Source organism: Trachemys scripta, chromosome 4, assembly GCF_013100865.1.
Source record: "Trachemys scripta elegans isolate TJP31775 chromosome 4, CAS_Tse_1.0, whole genome shotgun sequence".
In the NCBI taxonomy this organism is placed as follows: Eukaryota; Metazoa; Chordata; order Testudines; family Emydidae; genus Trachemys; species Trachemys scripta.
The window spans coordinates 89,795,801-89,811,154 of record NC_048301.1 but is presented as its reverse complement, the minus strand read 5'-3'; the positions used below and the strand labels follow the sequence as shown (position 1 = coordinate 89,811,154).

The 15,354-nt window shown below is 38.5% G+C and overlaps 1 protein-coding gene across 1 annotated transcript in view; it reads left to right on the top strand.

The window, feature by feature from the left end:
• Positions 1-15,354, top strand: part of DCDC1 (doublecortin domain containing 1) — a 420,863-nt gene that overhangs the window by 372,108 nt on the left and 33,401 nt on the right. The window contains exons 29-32 of the mRNA XM_034769879.1: positions 1,104-1,274; positions 1,945-2,130; positions 2,767-2,970; positions 6,889-7,096. Coding sequence (XP_034625770.1) covers positions 1,104-1,274; positions 1,945-2,130; positions 2,767-2,970; positions 6,889-7,096 — 769 coding nt within the window. The remainder of the gene's footprint in view (positions 1-1,103; positions 1,275-1,944; positions 2,131-2,766; positions 2,971-6,888; positions 7,097-15,354) is intronic.

Sequence of the window (15,354 nt, the reverse complement as noted above, 5' to 3'; positions counted from 1 at the left end):
AAGCTAAGGAATATTTTAGGCAAGGTTACATTAAAAAGAGTCTCCTATGGACACTGAGTTTATTCCAGCTGTAAATTGGAACTTTTTCTAATCCCTCAACTTTCTTAGCTTGTTGACATTTTTTCTGTTTCTCTCCTTAGTCATATATAAGTTTGTCATAAATAATTAAGATAAAATAAAATAATATAATGTTTGTTTTAATTTGAGGAGTATCTCCAAAGGAAACAGTACCTCAGAGAGTTTCCCAGAACTTCATTTCCAGGAATCAACATTAGCTACCTAATTTATATGGTTCCCATTACTGTAGCATCAGGGTGCCTCACAATCTTTAATGCATTTGTTTTCACAAAACCCTGGTGTGGTCAGGAAATGCTATTATCCCCATTTTATAGGTATGAAACTGAGACACAGAAGCCTAGCTCCTCAACAATATTTAGGCACCTAAACTCCCATTTAATTAATCTAACCTTTGTGACCTGCCCAAGGTTACAAAGGAAGTCCATTATGAAGTAAGGAATTTAACCTGGGTCACCTAAGTCCTAGGCTAACACCCTAACCACTGATCCATCCTTCCTGTCTTTTGTTCTCTTATGACCTCGTTGGGTTATTTGGGTCTTCTGCCATGATGGCAGATCCCAGAAAGAAGACCCCAGGTTTAAAGACTGCCCATCTCTGATGGCAAGATGTTGATGGCAGACCACCTATGCTGATTAGTTCACTTTTTCATTTACCTAATATTGTCTATTTTATTAACATCATTTTATGTTTCTAGCACCCCTTTTATCCCAAAGGATCGCACAGCACTTTAAAACTGCTTCTGTACATACCCCACTTCTGAAATGTAGCCACCTCCATGGCAGAAGATTAGATAATCCACCATACAACACTGAGTGCAGGGGGGAAATTTGTCAAAGATACTGAGGCAAATACCTACTTTTACTTAAAGTGTCATGAGATGTTTACTGTCCACATGGAATAGACTTGAGAATTTAAAGTCTCATCTGAAAAACACACTTTTAAACAGCACAAGGCATTCATGCCAAATACTGAATAGCAGAATGCTATAGTGTAGGGATAGGATTTATCTTTTTATGTTTTGACAGAAATATAAAGAATACAGCAATGGGGCTGCCAATCAAAAGTGGCATTACATGGAAAATGCAGGAGTATTTAGTGCCTTTTACAGCACAGTACTGGATCAAGAAATCACAGCAGCAAATCATGCTTCTGTTTGCACATTCTCTGTGACCAGTAGAGAAAAAATAAACCAGCCAGTAAGTAATATATTTTTAAGGTATGTAAAGTTGACATAGGGAAGTTTAATCCACTATCAATGCAGACAACAGGTTGAGTAGAAAGTTTATGTGTATACCTATATATTTATATTTATCTGAAATGGACAGATGAAATATTTCACTTTTTCTTCAGGTGCTGTCCCTGTGGGTGCTCCACTTCAGGTGTCAGTGCATAATCTTCTCTTCCTGCTAGCAAAAAAAGTACTTTGTAAAGTAATATATTGAGCAGTCATGTCTGTAGAAGTTTCTGTTTCCTAAGTATGACATCATGGCTATGAAACAGGTCATGGTTAAATGATGATAAAATCCCCAGTCAAATTTTATGTCACTTCAATACATAGATTTGTAATAAGTAAAAGTATATTGTCAGTTACTCACCTCCGATGTCACAGTTGCTCTGTTCCAACATCAGTTCCATTTTGTAATGTCCAGAGGTGAGGGCTGAAGATCCAAAGTCATTTGTGTCCTTGTCTTATTTCAAATGAACAACAGCTATTCATGTAACCTAACTGGCAGCATCAGGAAGGTTAGCAAAGGTGGACTTGTGTTGAGGAAATCCTGAATGCTTATAGGAAGTAATTAGATAACTGTACTGTTGCACATCTGGACACTCTAAAGCATTGAAACCATTGTTTCCCCTTCTTTTTAGGGCTACTATTTTCTTTCACCCAGTGGAAAGCAGAAGTTCATGATATGCTTGGCTTGTGCAAGAGCCATAAGAGGAAAGAAAGAACTGAAAAAATTACCCACAGGTAGCATGTTCTTCTGTGCCTCTGGCTCTGAGGAAGCAAATAATTTCTCCTTGGGACCTTTTAAGTGTGTTAATGTGATGAAGGTTTGTATTTTTTTAATTTGTCCTATTAGCTGTACTGTAGACTCAGGATTATAAAATAACTTTCTTGTTGAATGGAAGTCAAAAGAGTGGCAGATTTGTTATTAGGGATATAAATGTGGTAAATATTATTTTGTGCTATACCAAATTTTGGAATAGTTTTCCTGTTAGCATTAAAATGTATCTGTTGGGGGCATATTTGTCTCTTGACCTGCACATGTGGTACTCCTATAGATATTAGTAATAAGAGTAAATAATTAATGGGAGCTCTGCATTGAAGAAGGGGAGATATCTTTTGAAAGCTGTTTCATCTTTACCTAAACAGTTGTGTGTACAGATATTTTCAATGATCTTTAAAAGAAATACATAAATGTCTCATTAGCTTTCCTACAAAATTTGGTTTTAGCCATCTCTTGTCATCTTTAACAAATCATAGCTATCAGAAATCCCTGGAGATTTAGTGTGATCACCAAAGGTACATGCAGAGTAGATATTAGTATATTCCATATTTCAATAAATGTAGTGTTGACTGAATACATTTTAAATTAACTTGGTGAACTTCATTAAAAGAAGTTCACTTCAGTATTGATTTAATAAAAGCAGCAGCCTGATTGGATCTGGTTCTTTCCTATCTTAAAGACTGATTTATCCACATTGGAAGCCAAAAATACCTTGAATTATTTAGAAGAAGTTCTAGCATCTTTGCGGACCGAAACCTCCATACAAACAATCTCAGAAAAGATCTCTGCAGCTATGAACCAGAAAGCAGTGAAAATAATTGCATACAGAAATGGAGCTGGCTACCGAAATGGTCAGTTAATCATTGCTAGCACATTCCCTATGGTAAGTATTAGTAACAATCATCCCCAGAAATAATTATAATGTCTAGAGTATTGGCAAAGACAAGCAGCCTTTGTCAGTGACCAAGATGAACCCAAACCAGAATCTCAAAGCTAAATCTCCCTTCATCATGAATTGTTGAGGTGTTTGTTTTGAATTCACAAATTTTGTCCTGCCCTATGCGTTTGTTTCCCAGTCTGATCCAGGGCCTGTAGGAATCTATTCTTCAAATTCAGTTTTGATATGCCGCAGTATGATAAAACATTTTCATGGCATAAATCTTGCAATAACACTTGAAATTATGATATTTCCACTATTTAGGCTGATAATTGCAGGAGAACATTTTAAGAGATTTTGCCATTGTCAGACATGAATTTAGCATTTGTTCAGCCCCCAACCTAAACTCTTCATCCTAGTTTAAACCTTCTGATCTGGACCCAAACACAGCCTCCTTCTTCTGTTCATAATCAGTGGTGATTCTTCTAAGAGAAATAGCATCTATGGGAATATAGACCTTATATAAAATGTAAAAACCTTTTTTTTTAAGTTTGGTTTAATCTTGAGAGATTTTAAAGTAAGTTTTCTCTATTCAGATGGAAATTTCTAAAGATAAATTATTTGACTTATAACCCAGATCCAAAATAGAAAATTACTGTACATTATCTTGTTTATGAGAAGAATGATGACACTGAGCACAAGATGGTCAAGCTTATTTTTAATATTGCTGATAGATTAATATTGTGACTGACTGTTGGAACTCTGGAAATTTTTACAGGATTTTGGGGTCAAACTTTCTGTAAATTGGTGACAGTCTCATTGCAAGACTTTTTCACACAGATAAGACATGTCAGCTTCTGTATTTTTGATATTTTGGGAATCAGAGCCTTATAGTCTCTGTGATGTGCAAAAGACAAATATTTTAAAAATTTCTGGCTTAAGCAGGTCTTTTCCCAAAATTGATGACCTAATTCAAACCTGACTGGACCAAATTGCATGGTGCCAAAGTAGGCCTTACACCTGATTTGCCCAAATGCCTTGGAGCAAGGCACTGGAAGATGGAGTAAGTAAAATTCACAAACTATAAGAATCAAATGTGTGGCTGAGAAGGGTCAACAAACCACCTAAATGCCATTGAGGATCTGGGTCCTAGTCCTTCTAAAGGCCAGCAAAAGCTCAGTTGAGGGAGAGAACTGCAGAGAGTAGGTAGGTTCCTGCAGGAGTTCCTTGGTCAGGTAGGACCAGGAAGGGCTGAGAGAGGTGAGGGAAAAGCCTCTGGCAACTGTAGCCGATGTTGGACAGAGAAACTACTTTATTTTGTTATTTTTCCCGAGCTTCTGTTTGACCAATAATTGTGTCCTCAAGCAAGAGCCTGAAACAGACTTTAATGTGACATCAGTCTTCTGTGGACTGGTGAGAGAGCCTATCCATTTAAAGTGTTTTCGGTGTCCTGTGTCTACAAGTCCTATGAGAAATGAAACTGTCACCAGATCAGAGTTGTTGAACTACTGCACAAGTATTTTGTAAAGTCTATATTATATCTCAGTTGGGGGTGAGGGAAAGAGTTAGCCACCACATAAGAATTGAAATAAGGAGGAAGCTTTATAATTAGCTCAAATTGTGGGCTAGGCACTAGATAAATTAGTTCCAATATTAAAACATTTACCCAGCTCCAAGTTATAGATACAGTTCTTCAGTTTATAACCAAAAGGACAACCACCTCCTTAAATCCCTTCCTAGAACTTGTAATGATCAGGGATGGTCTAGACAGTATTTGGTCCTGCCATGAGGGTAGGGGACTGGACTCGATGACCTCATGAGGTCACTTCCAGTCCTAGAATCTATGATTGGCTATTTTTGTGTTAATTTGATAATTTAATTCCAATCACTATTGAGATTAATTTGTTGATTTATTGATCTGATTTTGTGTAATAGTTGTATTACTTTCTTAGTTTAGTTTAATATTAGCAGCAGTTTAGCTTTGGTGAGATGTTTTCTTGGTTTTAATCTTTTTTTGTTTAATAGTTTTAATAAAATTTATAAAAATACATTGAATTACATTTCTTTCAGTAATTAATGTAGGTCAAAAGCAACAGAGAGTCTTGTAGGTCAGGAACCTCTGAGGGACATGAGTGTATATCAGCCAGTCAGTTTAAAAGACTGATCAATTCCTCTAATTAGTCTTTGGTTCCCACTGTCTTTAGGCAAACAGCTCTCATCTGACGAGACCATACCTTCCTAATATTCTGAGCCTGAAAGGATAGAACATGGCTTCCATTATTTCTGCTAAAGATCAATCAGTAGTTACAATCCACCTATCAAGTTATTTTCTTTACTATAAGCCCTGCCAGTTTCGGCAGAAAGAGACTTCACCTGGAGTTAATATCTCTGCATGTCACTCCTGGCAAGTAGGGGTTTCTTAGAAGGTGGACTAAGATTTTTTTGAGAAGCTTTATGCAAAAGGATGAATCATTCTGCACTCTAGAGTATGATGACTCCAACTTGGGTCACAGCCATTTGTATTCTAGGAGAAGGTGATTGGAGTACAGCCTACATTGGTGTTATTTTATCATATATTTGACACCAGAACCCCGTGTAAAATGCATTGATGGTGCCACATAAATTGCAACATAATTGTTCTTTTTGAAATTGCTGCATACAATTGTGCTCCAGAATCTAAACTTTCATATAAGGAAAAATAATTTAAAATTCCAGCCCATATGGTTGTAGAGATAACCTTTAAAGTGTGAACTCATTGTAAACCAATGCAATAATGTCTGTCTGAATATTTAGGAAGCCTGAAACAATACCTCTGAGAAGTGTGGATGTCAATGTTGTTAACTACTTCAGTGCTGATCATTTTAACAGAAATACCAAGCTTATGTATTTCTCCATGCTTGTTAAATATAGTGGCAGATATTGGGCTGGGTTGGGGAAGAACAGTGGGACATCTAGCTATCAGGGTTTGAGGTGGGAAATGAGAAAGTTAATTCCCCCTCCTAAATTTAAAGCTGTCTCCATCCTTGCTCGAAAGCCTCATCTGCTTCCTGGTTGCCAAAAAAACCCAAACCACCATTATGCCTTTGCCAAAACCCCAAACTACCCAGCTGTCCAAACCTCCAGCAGGGTCCCTGACAAATCTATAATGCAAAATAAAATGATGTAGCACATTGAAAGTGGTAGAGGGCAAGAGGAGGGTAATATGAAATAAATAGTATTGAATCTGAACATAAATTAACAAGGGATTTTATTGTACTGCAGTAGGGTAGGTAATAAGGAGGGTTCAGGGTGGGGAGTGATACAGTTCTGGGGTTCTTGCCACATAATTTAGGGAGCTCTACCACATATTTACATCAAATGTGCTATGTAATACATGAGATCTTGCTTAACATTTTATGTTATGACTGTAGATAACTTTTATTCTTTTGGCATACTGTGTATCTCAAATACATCTAAGGAAAATGATTAATTAGGGTTCTGTGAGGGCATTACAGAATGCTACAGGACTTGAATTTGGAGCTAGCTATTAAGAAACATGTAGGAGACTGATTTGCCAATATTATCTCATGACATAATATTTTATTCTGCCAAATTCAATTTAGACTGAAAACATATTCAGCTATATTGGTCATTATATTCTATACATTTTATTATATGTTTCTAAAATTTTAATAGAAGGGCAAATTAAAATAGGTTCCTGGTTTTTTTCTTTAGATCATCCAACTTGTCTCCCATTTGCAAATGAATTAGAACATATCTAATAAAATGAGACTGGTTTTCACTATTGATAAACTTCTCCCCTATGTAAAGGGGCAGCCCAGGTCTATGCACCACTTAAATCCCACATAAGTCCTCTGAAGAAGGAAGAATTTCACCTTTGAATGATTAATCATTCCGTTGTTTTATTGTTGCTGTTTTTTTAAGCTGCTTACCATGTGTACAAGACAACTTGAACTTACCAGGAAAGCCTGCAGACTATATACCAATGATGGAATCCTAATGCTTACCCTACCAGATTTAGTCACATGGGCTGTAAATGAGTGTTTCAGACGAAGTGACTCAGAAGAAGACTACAAAGAGAGAACAGCAATCACTGACAATGCTGAAGGTGGGACTGCACTGGATGTGGAAGGTAAAAGGTCAAAATCAAAAAGTTCTTAGTTAAATTAATATTGAACTACATGCAAGTTCAATATGAATTTACATGGAGCTAACAGGTTTTTTAAAAGCTGTAAAAAAGCCTCTGCTCATATGCTTCCAAGATTATTTGTGGAAATCCTTACTTTGTTTTCCATTTTCTTAGAGAATAACAACACTACTAGAGAAAAGATTAATGAGAGTACACTGTAGCTGGACAAATGTGTTATATTTATATTTTGCATGTTAGTAAGGAACTTTAGTCTCTCATTGATTTACTCTTGTGCAAATTAGGTAACACAATAACACAATGTTGGGCTGAACATGAATTACATTGCATGTAAATATAATTTTGAAATTATTTGTGAAAAGTTAAAGTACACACTCTTAGAAGGTCAGATTTCCAAACAGTCAGAAGCCTAAAGCAATCATATACCTAATTTGAGAGTTTAATTACTTTGACTGTATGTACAAATCATACTAGCTGCTGCCTAACTTGGCACTTGTGAACATTTTTAATGTATATACACAACTGAAGTAATTGTGCAGGCGAATTAGGTGCTGTTGTTCCATATGACCTGATTTGAAAATCAGATTTATTGTGTTAATCTTGCATTAAATAAGTACCAGATTATTGCAAAATCAGTTACTGACGACTGTTTATATGCAGGGTAAACATTTCACACCAGGTTTTGAGCTATTTTACATAAACTGATGTTAGCTGGCAATCATGGTTTATCTTTGGGTTTGCTGTTATATATAAATGCATAAAGATTGATTTCTTTAATGTTATAAAAATTAAATGAGAATTGAGATTATGGATGCATTTTTAATTTATTATTCTATCAAGTGAGTTAGTAAAGTTTTTTGAACAGATTCATCAAAAGAGTTAAACTGCTTTTTAACAATAAGTGAATTTGCAGTTTGTTAGACAGTGGCTTTATTTTTGAATTGCATTAATTACTAGAGATGGACCTCAGCCATGAAATTCAGGTTCACAATTTTTAACATCCCAAAGTCTGGAGACATTCAGTTCCTGGACTTTTGTTTGGGCCTATTTTCCTATAAATACTAGATGTCTTCACTTATAAAGTCTCCAGTTCAGCAAAGAATTTAAGCATGTGCTTAAATTTTTAAGACTTCAGTGAGCATTAAGCATGTGCTTAAGTGCTTACCTGAATAGAGATGGACTTGCTGACTTAAAGTTGAACAAATGCTTAAATACTTTATTAAACTGGGAAAGTATATTACTTATTGAACAATTCAGTATTCATAAATATCAGTTTTCTACACACAAAAATCCAATTATCATTGGAAATATCTAAATTAACATATGCTGATTGCTTTACTATGTGCAATGAATAATGGCCTACTAACCTTACGTATCACACTCTTAGGGCTGGTAAAACATAACCACTTTGCTTTGTTCTGTGACTGAATCACTGGCAGGAGAACAGATTGATCTGCAGCACAGAATCATAAAAATGTAGGACTGGAAGGGACCTTGATAGGTCATCTAGTCCTGTTCCCTGCGCTGAACCAGGACTAAGTATTATCTAGACCATTCCTGACAGGTGTTTGTCTATGTTGTTATTGAAAATCTCCAATGATGGAGATTTCACAATCTCCCCCTCCCCCCCACCAAGTAATTTGTTCCAGTGCTTAACTATTCTTACAGTTATGAAGTTTTTCCTAAAGCCTAACCTAAATCTACCTTGCTGCAATTTAAGCCTGCTACTTCTTGTCCTGTCCTCAATGGCTAAGGAGAACAATTTATCATCCTTTTCTTTATAACAACCTTTATGCACATGAAGACTGTTATGTCCCCGCTCAGTCTTCTCTTTTCCAGACTAAACAAGGCCAGTTTTTTAGTCTTTCCTCATAGGTCATGTTTTCTAGACCTTTAATCACTTTTGTTGCTCTCCTCTGGACTTTCTCCAATTTGTACACATCTTTCCTGAAGTGCAGTGTCCAGAACTGGGCAGAATATGCTAGATGAGGCCTTATCAGTGCTGAGTAAAGTGGAAGAATTACTGCTTCTGTCTTACTTGTGTCAACGCTCCTGCTAATACATCCCAGAATGATGTTCATGCTTTTTACAACAGTATTATGTTATATACTTTACTCAGATTATGTTAAACTGCCTCCTCCGATGGTACCATGTATTCTTAGAGACTCAGATCCGTTTTTTTGTGTCCACTGTCATAGCTTGTCACTCCAAAACTGCAGCCAAGACCTCGTGTTGTCACTTATCTCAAATAGTTCCTGAGGGGTACAGGATGTTGACATGGTGTTCTGCATCAGGCAGTGTTCAAGTGTTTGTCTAGTGTTTCACATTTGGGCTCATTTTTCCAGTTTCCAGTTAGCCATATTGTCACCAGTCTTTGCCACCCCAACTCTCTCTTGATTTGGAATATTGAAGTATTTTCATTCGAGGTCAGCACCTCAGGGTGTTGTTCTGAAGGAATCAGGTTCTTCAGGAACATCGGCATTTCCCACCATTTTGTCATGAGGTAGTGTAGTGATACAGTGGGAGTTGGTTTCAAAGTCCCTGTGATGATCCTACAGGGTTGATTGCGTTCAGTATCTATTTTGTGTGCATAGTGTGAATGACCATAATGGAGCACAGTACTCCACAACTGAGTAACAGAGTGTCTTTGGGTCAGGTCCCCATTTTGTATTGGCCAGTTTCTGGTATACACAGTTCCTAGAGTTCACTTTTTTTTTCAGTTTCTCGATGTGCTCTTTGAATGTTAGTGTTCAGTCTAATGTGACCCTAAGATATACCCGATATTCAAAATATTCAAGGATAGTACCATCCCCCGGAGTTTTTGCTTAGCCTGATGATGCTTGGCCAGGTGGAAGTTGTGCACTTGTGTCTTGCTAGAGTTAGCATTCAGAAACCATGTGCAATAGTATTTTCCAGGCACACTCAGAGACCCAGTTAGAGTGTGCTGAATGTCATCAAATCTTTCCAATTGGGTGGTGATGCAAAGATCATCGGCATGAATGAATCTTCAGATGTCGAGGAATTCTGATTGGTCAATTGTGCTGATGATGAGTTCTGTTTGATAACAAAGCAAAGCAGTGTGGACTGATGCACATTCATTTTCATCATCTGATCCAGATGCCACCAACAGTGTTGATTTTCTTTTCTGGTAGTTTGGGTTCTGTCATTTCTGCATTCGAGTGTTGCTCTTTTAAGACTTCTGACAGCATGTTCCACATCTCATCCCTCTCAGATTTTGGAAGGCACTTTAAATTCTTAAATCTTCGGTCAAGTGCTATAGCTATCTTTAGAAATCTCAGTGGAACCTTCTTTGCATTTTGTCAAAACTGCAGTGAAAGTGTTTTAAATCCAGCAACATATGCTGGGTCATCATCCAAGACTGCCATAACACAAAATATATGGCAGAATACGGGTAAAACCATGCAGTAGGAGACATATAATTCTCTCCAAGGAGTTCAGTCACAAATTTAAATAACACATTATTTTTTAACGAGCATCATCTGCATGGAAGCACGTCCTCTGGAATGACAGTCGAAGCATGAAGGGGCATACAAATGTTTAGTATATCTGGCACATAAATATCATGCAACGCCAGCTACAACAGTGCCATGTGAATGCCTGTTTTCACTTTCAGGTGACATTGTATATAAGAATTGGGCAGCATTATCTCCTGTAAATGTAAACAAGCTTGCTTGTCTTAGCGACTGGTTGAACAAGAAGTAGGACTGAGTGGACTTGTAGGCTCTAAAGTTTTGTATTGTTTTGTTTGAGTGCAGTTATGTAAAAACAAATCTACATTTGTAAGTTGCACTTTCACGATAGAGATTGCACTATAGTAACTCCTCGCTTAACGTTGTACTTATGTTCCTGAAAAATGCTACTTTAAGCAAAACGATGTTAAGTGAATCCAATTTCCCCATAAGAATTAATGTAAATGGGAGGGGGGAGGGTTAGGTTCCAGGGAAATTTTTTTCACCAAACAAAAGACTATATTTTATTTTTATATATATATATACACACACACATACACAGTATAAGTTTTATACAAACACGTTAATACTGTACACAGCAATGATGATTGTGAAGCTTTGTTGAGGTAGTGAAGTCAGAGTATGGAAGAGGGTGGGATATTTCCCAGGGAATGCCTTACTGCTAAATGATGAACTAGCACTGGGCTGAGCCCTCAAGGGTTAACACATTGTTGTTAATGTAGCCTCACGCTCTACAAAGCAGCACAAATGGAGAAAGGGGAGACAGCATGGCAGAGAGAGACAGAGACACACACCGTGTGTGTGTGAGAGAGAGCGAGAGAGAGACGTGCATTGCCCCTTTAACTACGCTGACCCCACTCTAAGTACATTGCCTTTTAAAGTAGATCAGTAAGTTGAGATAGCAGCTGCTGCCAGCAAGTTCCCTCCATCCTGAGCCCTGTCGTTTCCCCACCCCCCCTTCTCTTTGGCGATAAGGTACAGGAGCGGGGGGAGGAGGACACCCTGACATTAGCACCCCTCTTCCCTCGTGCCCCCCCTGCACAGCAAGCAGTATGCTCCTGAGAGCAGCTTCAAGGCAGTGAGTAGGAGCAGGCAGTGGGGGTAGGGACAGCTGAACTGCCTGGCAATTGATAGCTTGCTGGGTGGCTGCCGCACAGGGAACTTAGGGGAGCTGATAGGGGGGCTGCCGGTCCACCCTGGTTCCAAACCCTCCTCCCCCTCCCCCTTCCCCCTCCGGCTAGCTCCAACAGGCTGTCCTTTCTGCAAGCAGTGGACAAAGCAGGCAGCTGCCAAACAACTTTATAAGGGAGCATTGCGCAACTTTAAACGAGCATGTTCTCTAATTGATCAGCAATGTCACAACGAAACAACGTTAACCGGGATGACTTAAGTGAGGGGTTACTGTATAGTACTTGTATGAGGTGAATTGAAAAATACTATTTCTTTTGTTTATCTTTTTACAGTGCAAATGTTTGTAATCAAAAATAAAGTGAGCACTGTATACTTTGTATACTATGTTGTAATTGAAATCAAAATATTTGAAAATGTAGAAAAACATCGAAACATATTTATAATAAATATAAATTGGTATTCTATTATTAATAGTGCAATTAAAACTGCAATTAATTGCGACTAATTGTTTTAATCTAGTTAATTTGTTTTCCTTGAGTTAACTGCAGTTAATTGACAGCCCTAATTACCATTACTATTTATTATCAGGTATATATTACTTCCAAGGGTAGGAATTTCAAAAGTGCCTAAACGTCTAAGAATCATGATTCCTATAAGAGTTGTGCTTGTAAGTTGCTCAAGCACTTCTGAAAATTCCACCCCAAAAAGCTTAGTAGGCCCTTTCTCGGTTACATAAAAAGGTAGATCCCTGCTCCAAAGAACTGGCCCTGAGTCTGCAATGAGCTCTACATGGGTCTAAATAATCAAGGTACAAACAGAAAGAGGTGGAGGAGAGGACAACAACTTGAGATTTATGGAGCAGATTTTTTCAAAGGCACAAAAGGGGGGTAGGCATCCAACTCCTATTGAAGTTCCATGAGAGTTGAGCCACCTAACTTCCCTTTGTACCTTTGAAAATCTCCGCCTACAAGTTAATTATTTAGCTCTGTATGTAACTTCTGCATTGTACGTATGTAGTTCCAGGCCTACTTTACTGCTTTCACCCTTTCCTATTTTCTTATTCTTGACCAATAACCTTCCTTTCTGTCTCCATCCCCATGCAAGCTCTCACCTTGCCCAGATGTTGTGACTATAACTTCCCCCTTCACACTTTCCCACAGACAATCAATACCACCCTCCCTTCTCTCTTAAATAAAGCTAAAGTTCAATGAAATCCGATAAAGAGTTGATTATATGCAGTGGTGAAAGTAAGTCAGGACACTTACTGGTACGGGCCGGAGGGGGTTGGGGGACTCGGGCAGAAGGGGCCAGCATCCCCCAACCTGCCCTTCCAGGCCCCCTGGCCCTTCTTGCCCTGGACTCCTGTGTTGATTTAAAGGGCCCAGGGCTCCGGATGCTGCTGCTGCGCTAGTGGCAGCAGCGTCCAGAGCCCCAGGTCCTTTTAAATCGGCCCCAGGGCAACTGCTCCCTTTGCCCCCTCCGCCCGTCGGAGGCTGGGGGGGGGGACAAAGGGGCAGGGACATTAAAGCGGTGCAGGGTCCTTTGCCTCGCCAGCGCTTTAACGTTGCTGCGCCTCTCCCCACCTCTCCCCCCCCCCGCTGACCACAGGAGGAGGCGCAGAAACGTTAAAGCGCTGCCGCGGCAAAAGACCGTCCTTAAAGCGCTGCGGTGGCTTTAATGTCCCTGCCCCTTTTGCCTCCCGTGTTGGTGGCTCTGCCGATATGGACCCTACCAGCAAACTTGCTAAGAAATTTGATAAGAAATGGAACTATGCCTAATACAAAGTCAGCTGCTTTTAATGAGAGGCCTCATATGTGATAGCATGCTGCCTGCAGAATTAATAGATGGGAAAGAAATAGGATGAGCCCCTTTCACAAAGATACTGCATTCGAATAGCAAATCATACAGCAAAAATAAATACGTAAATGAGGGAAAACTAGACAAGGGAAAGCAACACCAAATGCAAATCACTAGATAGAAAACATGAAAAAATATTTGTTTTTAAATTATATACTAATCAAAAATACTCTAGTGAATATAAAGTTACAGTGATCTGCTGTTCAAAATAAATATAAAAATGAGCTAAAAACAGTTCAGTGCTGCACTAAACAAAAGTGACTGTGGGTACAGTTTTCAAAAATATTTATGTTAAGGAGTTATGTTCTTCCTGTGGGATAAACAAGCAGTATTGTATTTTCACAACATATTCATTCTTGTTATTGGTGTTGGAAAACTACCACTACCTGTGAATAACAAGGCTGTAAATACATAAAGGGGCTTTTGTTATATCATACAGTAAGACGTATTATGGTGTTGTGGTGTCCTGTAGACTTCCAGATGCAATTGCTTGTGTTGGCCTTAATGGTCTGGGACCTGGTTGTGAGAGACACTCTGCCGCCTGTGCCTTGTTGCAGCAGCAAAAATATAAGATCATGCTCTCATTTCCTAGGATTCTCACTCTACAGCTGCTGGCAGAGCTTTCTCAGCTGAGTCTTAGGGATTCATTCTCCACAGTAGTCCACCACACCTGGAGTTTGGTGAGCTTCAGGCTTCATCATAAATTTCTTTTTGTTTGTTTTTTTGCCTTGCCTTTGAGGATTATTTTAGTTTGTTTAATTGTATTGAGCCATTAATTTGGATCATTATATATTTAGCACTTGGTCTCTGCCACGGGTAAGTCACAGTAGTCTTCGAATCATAGAACCATACGGTTAGAAGGGACTGTCAACGTCATCTAGTCTAACCCCCTGCTAAGATGCAGGATTTGTTGTGTTTAAACCATCCAAGACACCAGCCTCCTTTTGAAAACCTCCTGTGTGCTGCAAATGTTGAGCTCAAAAGCTTGTCTCTTTCACCAACAGAAGTTGGTCCAATAAAAGTTATTACCTCACCCGCCTTGTCTTGCTCATATACTGGGATCAGCACGGTGACTACACTGCAAACAACTTTTTAAAATCCATCTGCTATCTCTCGTCTAATACATATATTTGTAAGCTCTTTGGGGCAGGGAGCATCTTTTTTTGTCTTGTGTTTGTACAGTGCTTAGCACAAAGGCATGCTGGTCCATGATTAGGACTCCTAGGTGCTGTGGTAATACAAATAATAAATAGATAATGAATCACATAATTACATAACCCCAGAGAGTATACGCAGTTTGGCCTTTTGTACAGTTTGTAGTTTTTAAGATGAAGGCGCCCAATTAATCATGAGACTGGGCATGTGAACTTTTTAGGGCCAATTTTCAATTGATTCGAACTTTGAAACTTAGTAACTGATTTTCTGGAAACTTCTTCAGAAAATTCTAGCTTTTCTCAGATTGCATGCTGAAACTTGGAGCAAAGATACTGTGTTTTTCATCTCAAACACACAGGCTGAACTCCCACTGCAAGTGCAAAACAGAACGCAACTTTAATTATAACATCACAATGGGTCTGCCATATATTCAAGTAGAGTATATTTAAACTAGTGGTGAACAATTCCTAAGAGTTTTCTAAACCAATGGGAGAAACCCCAAAGGTTCTTATCTGCTTGTACTTAACCTATCCTTGTGAGACCTTCATTTGCACGTTTGCTTTGTCCTCAAATAGCAGTGCTTCAGATTTGATCACTTTTGCTCCCTTT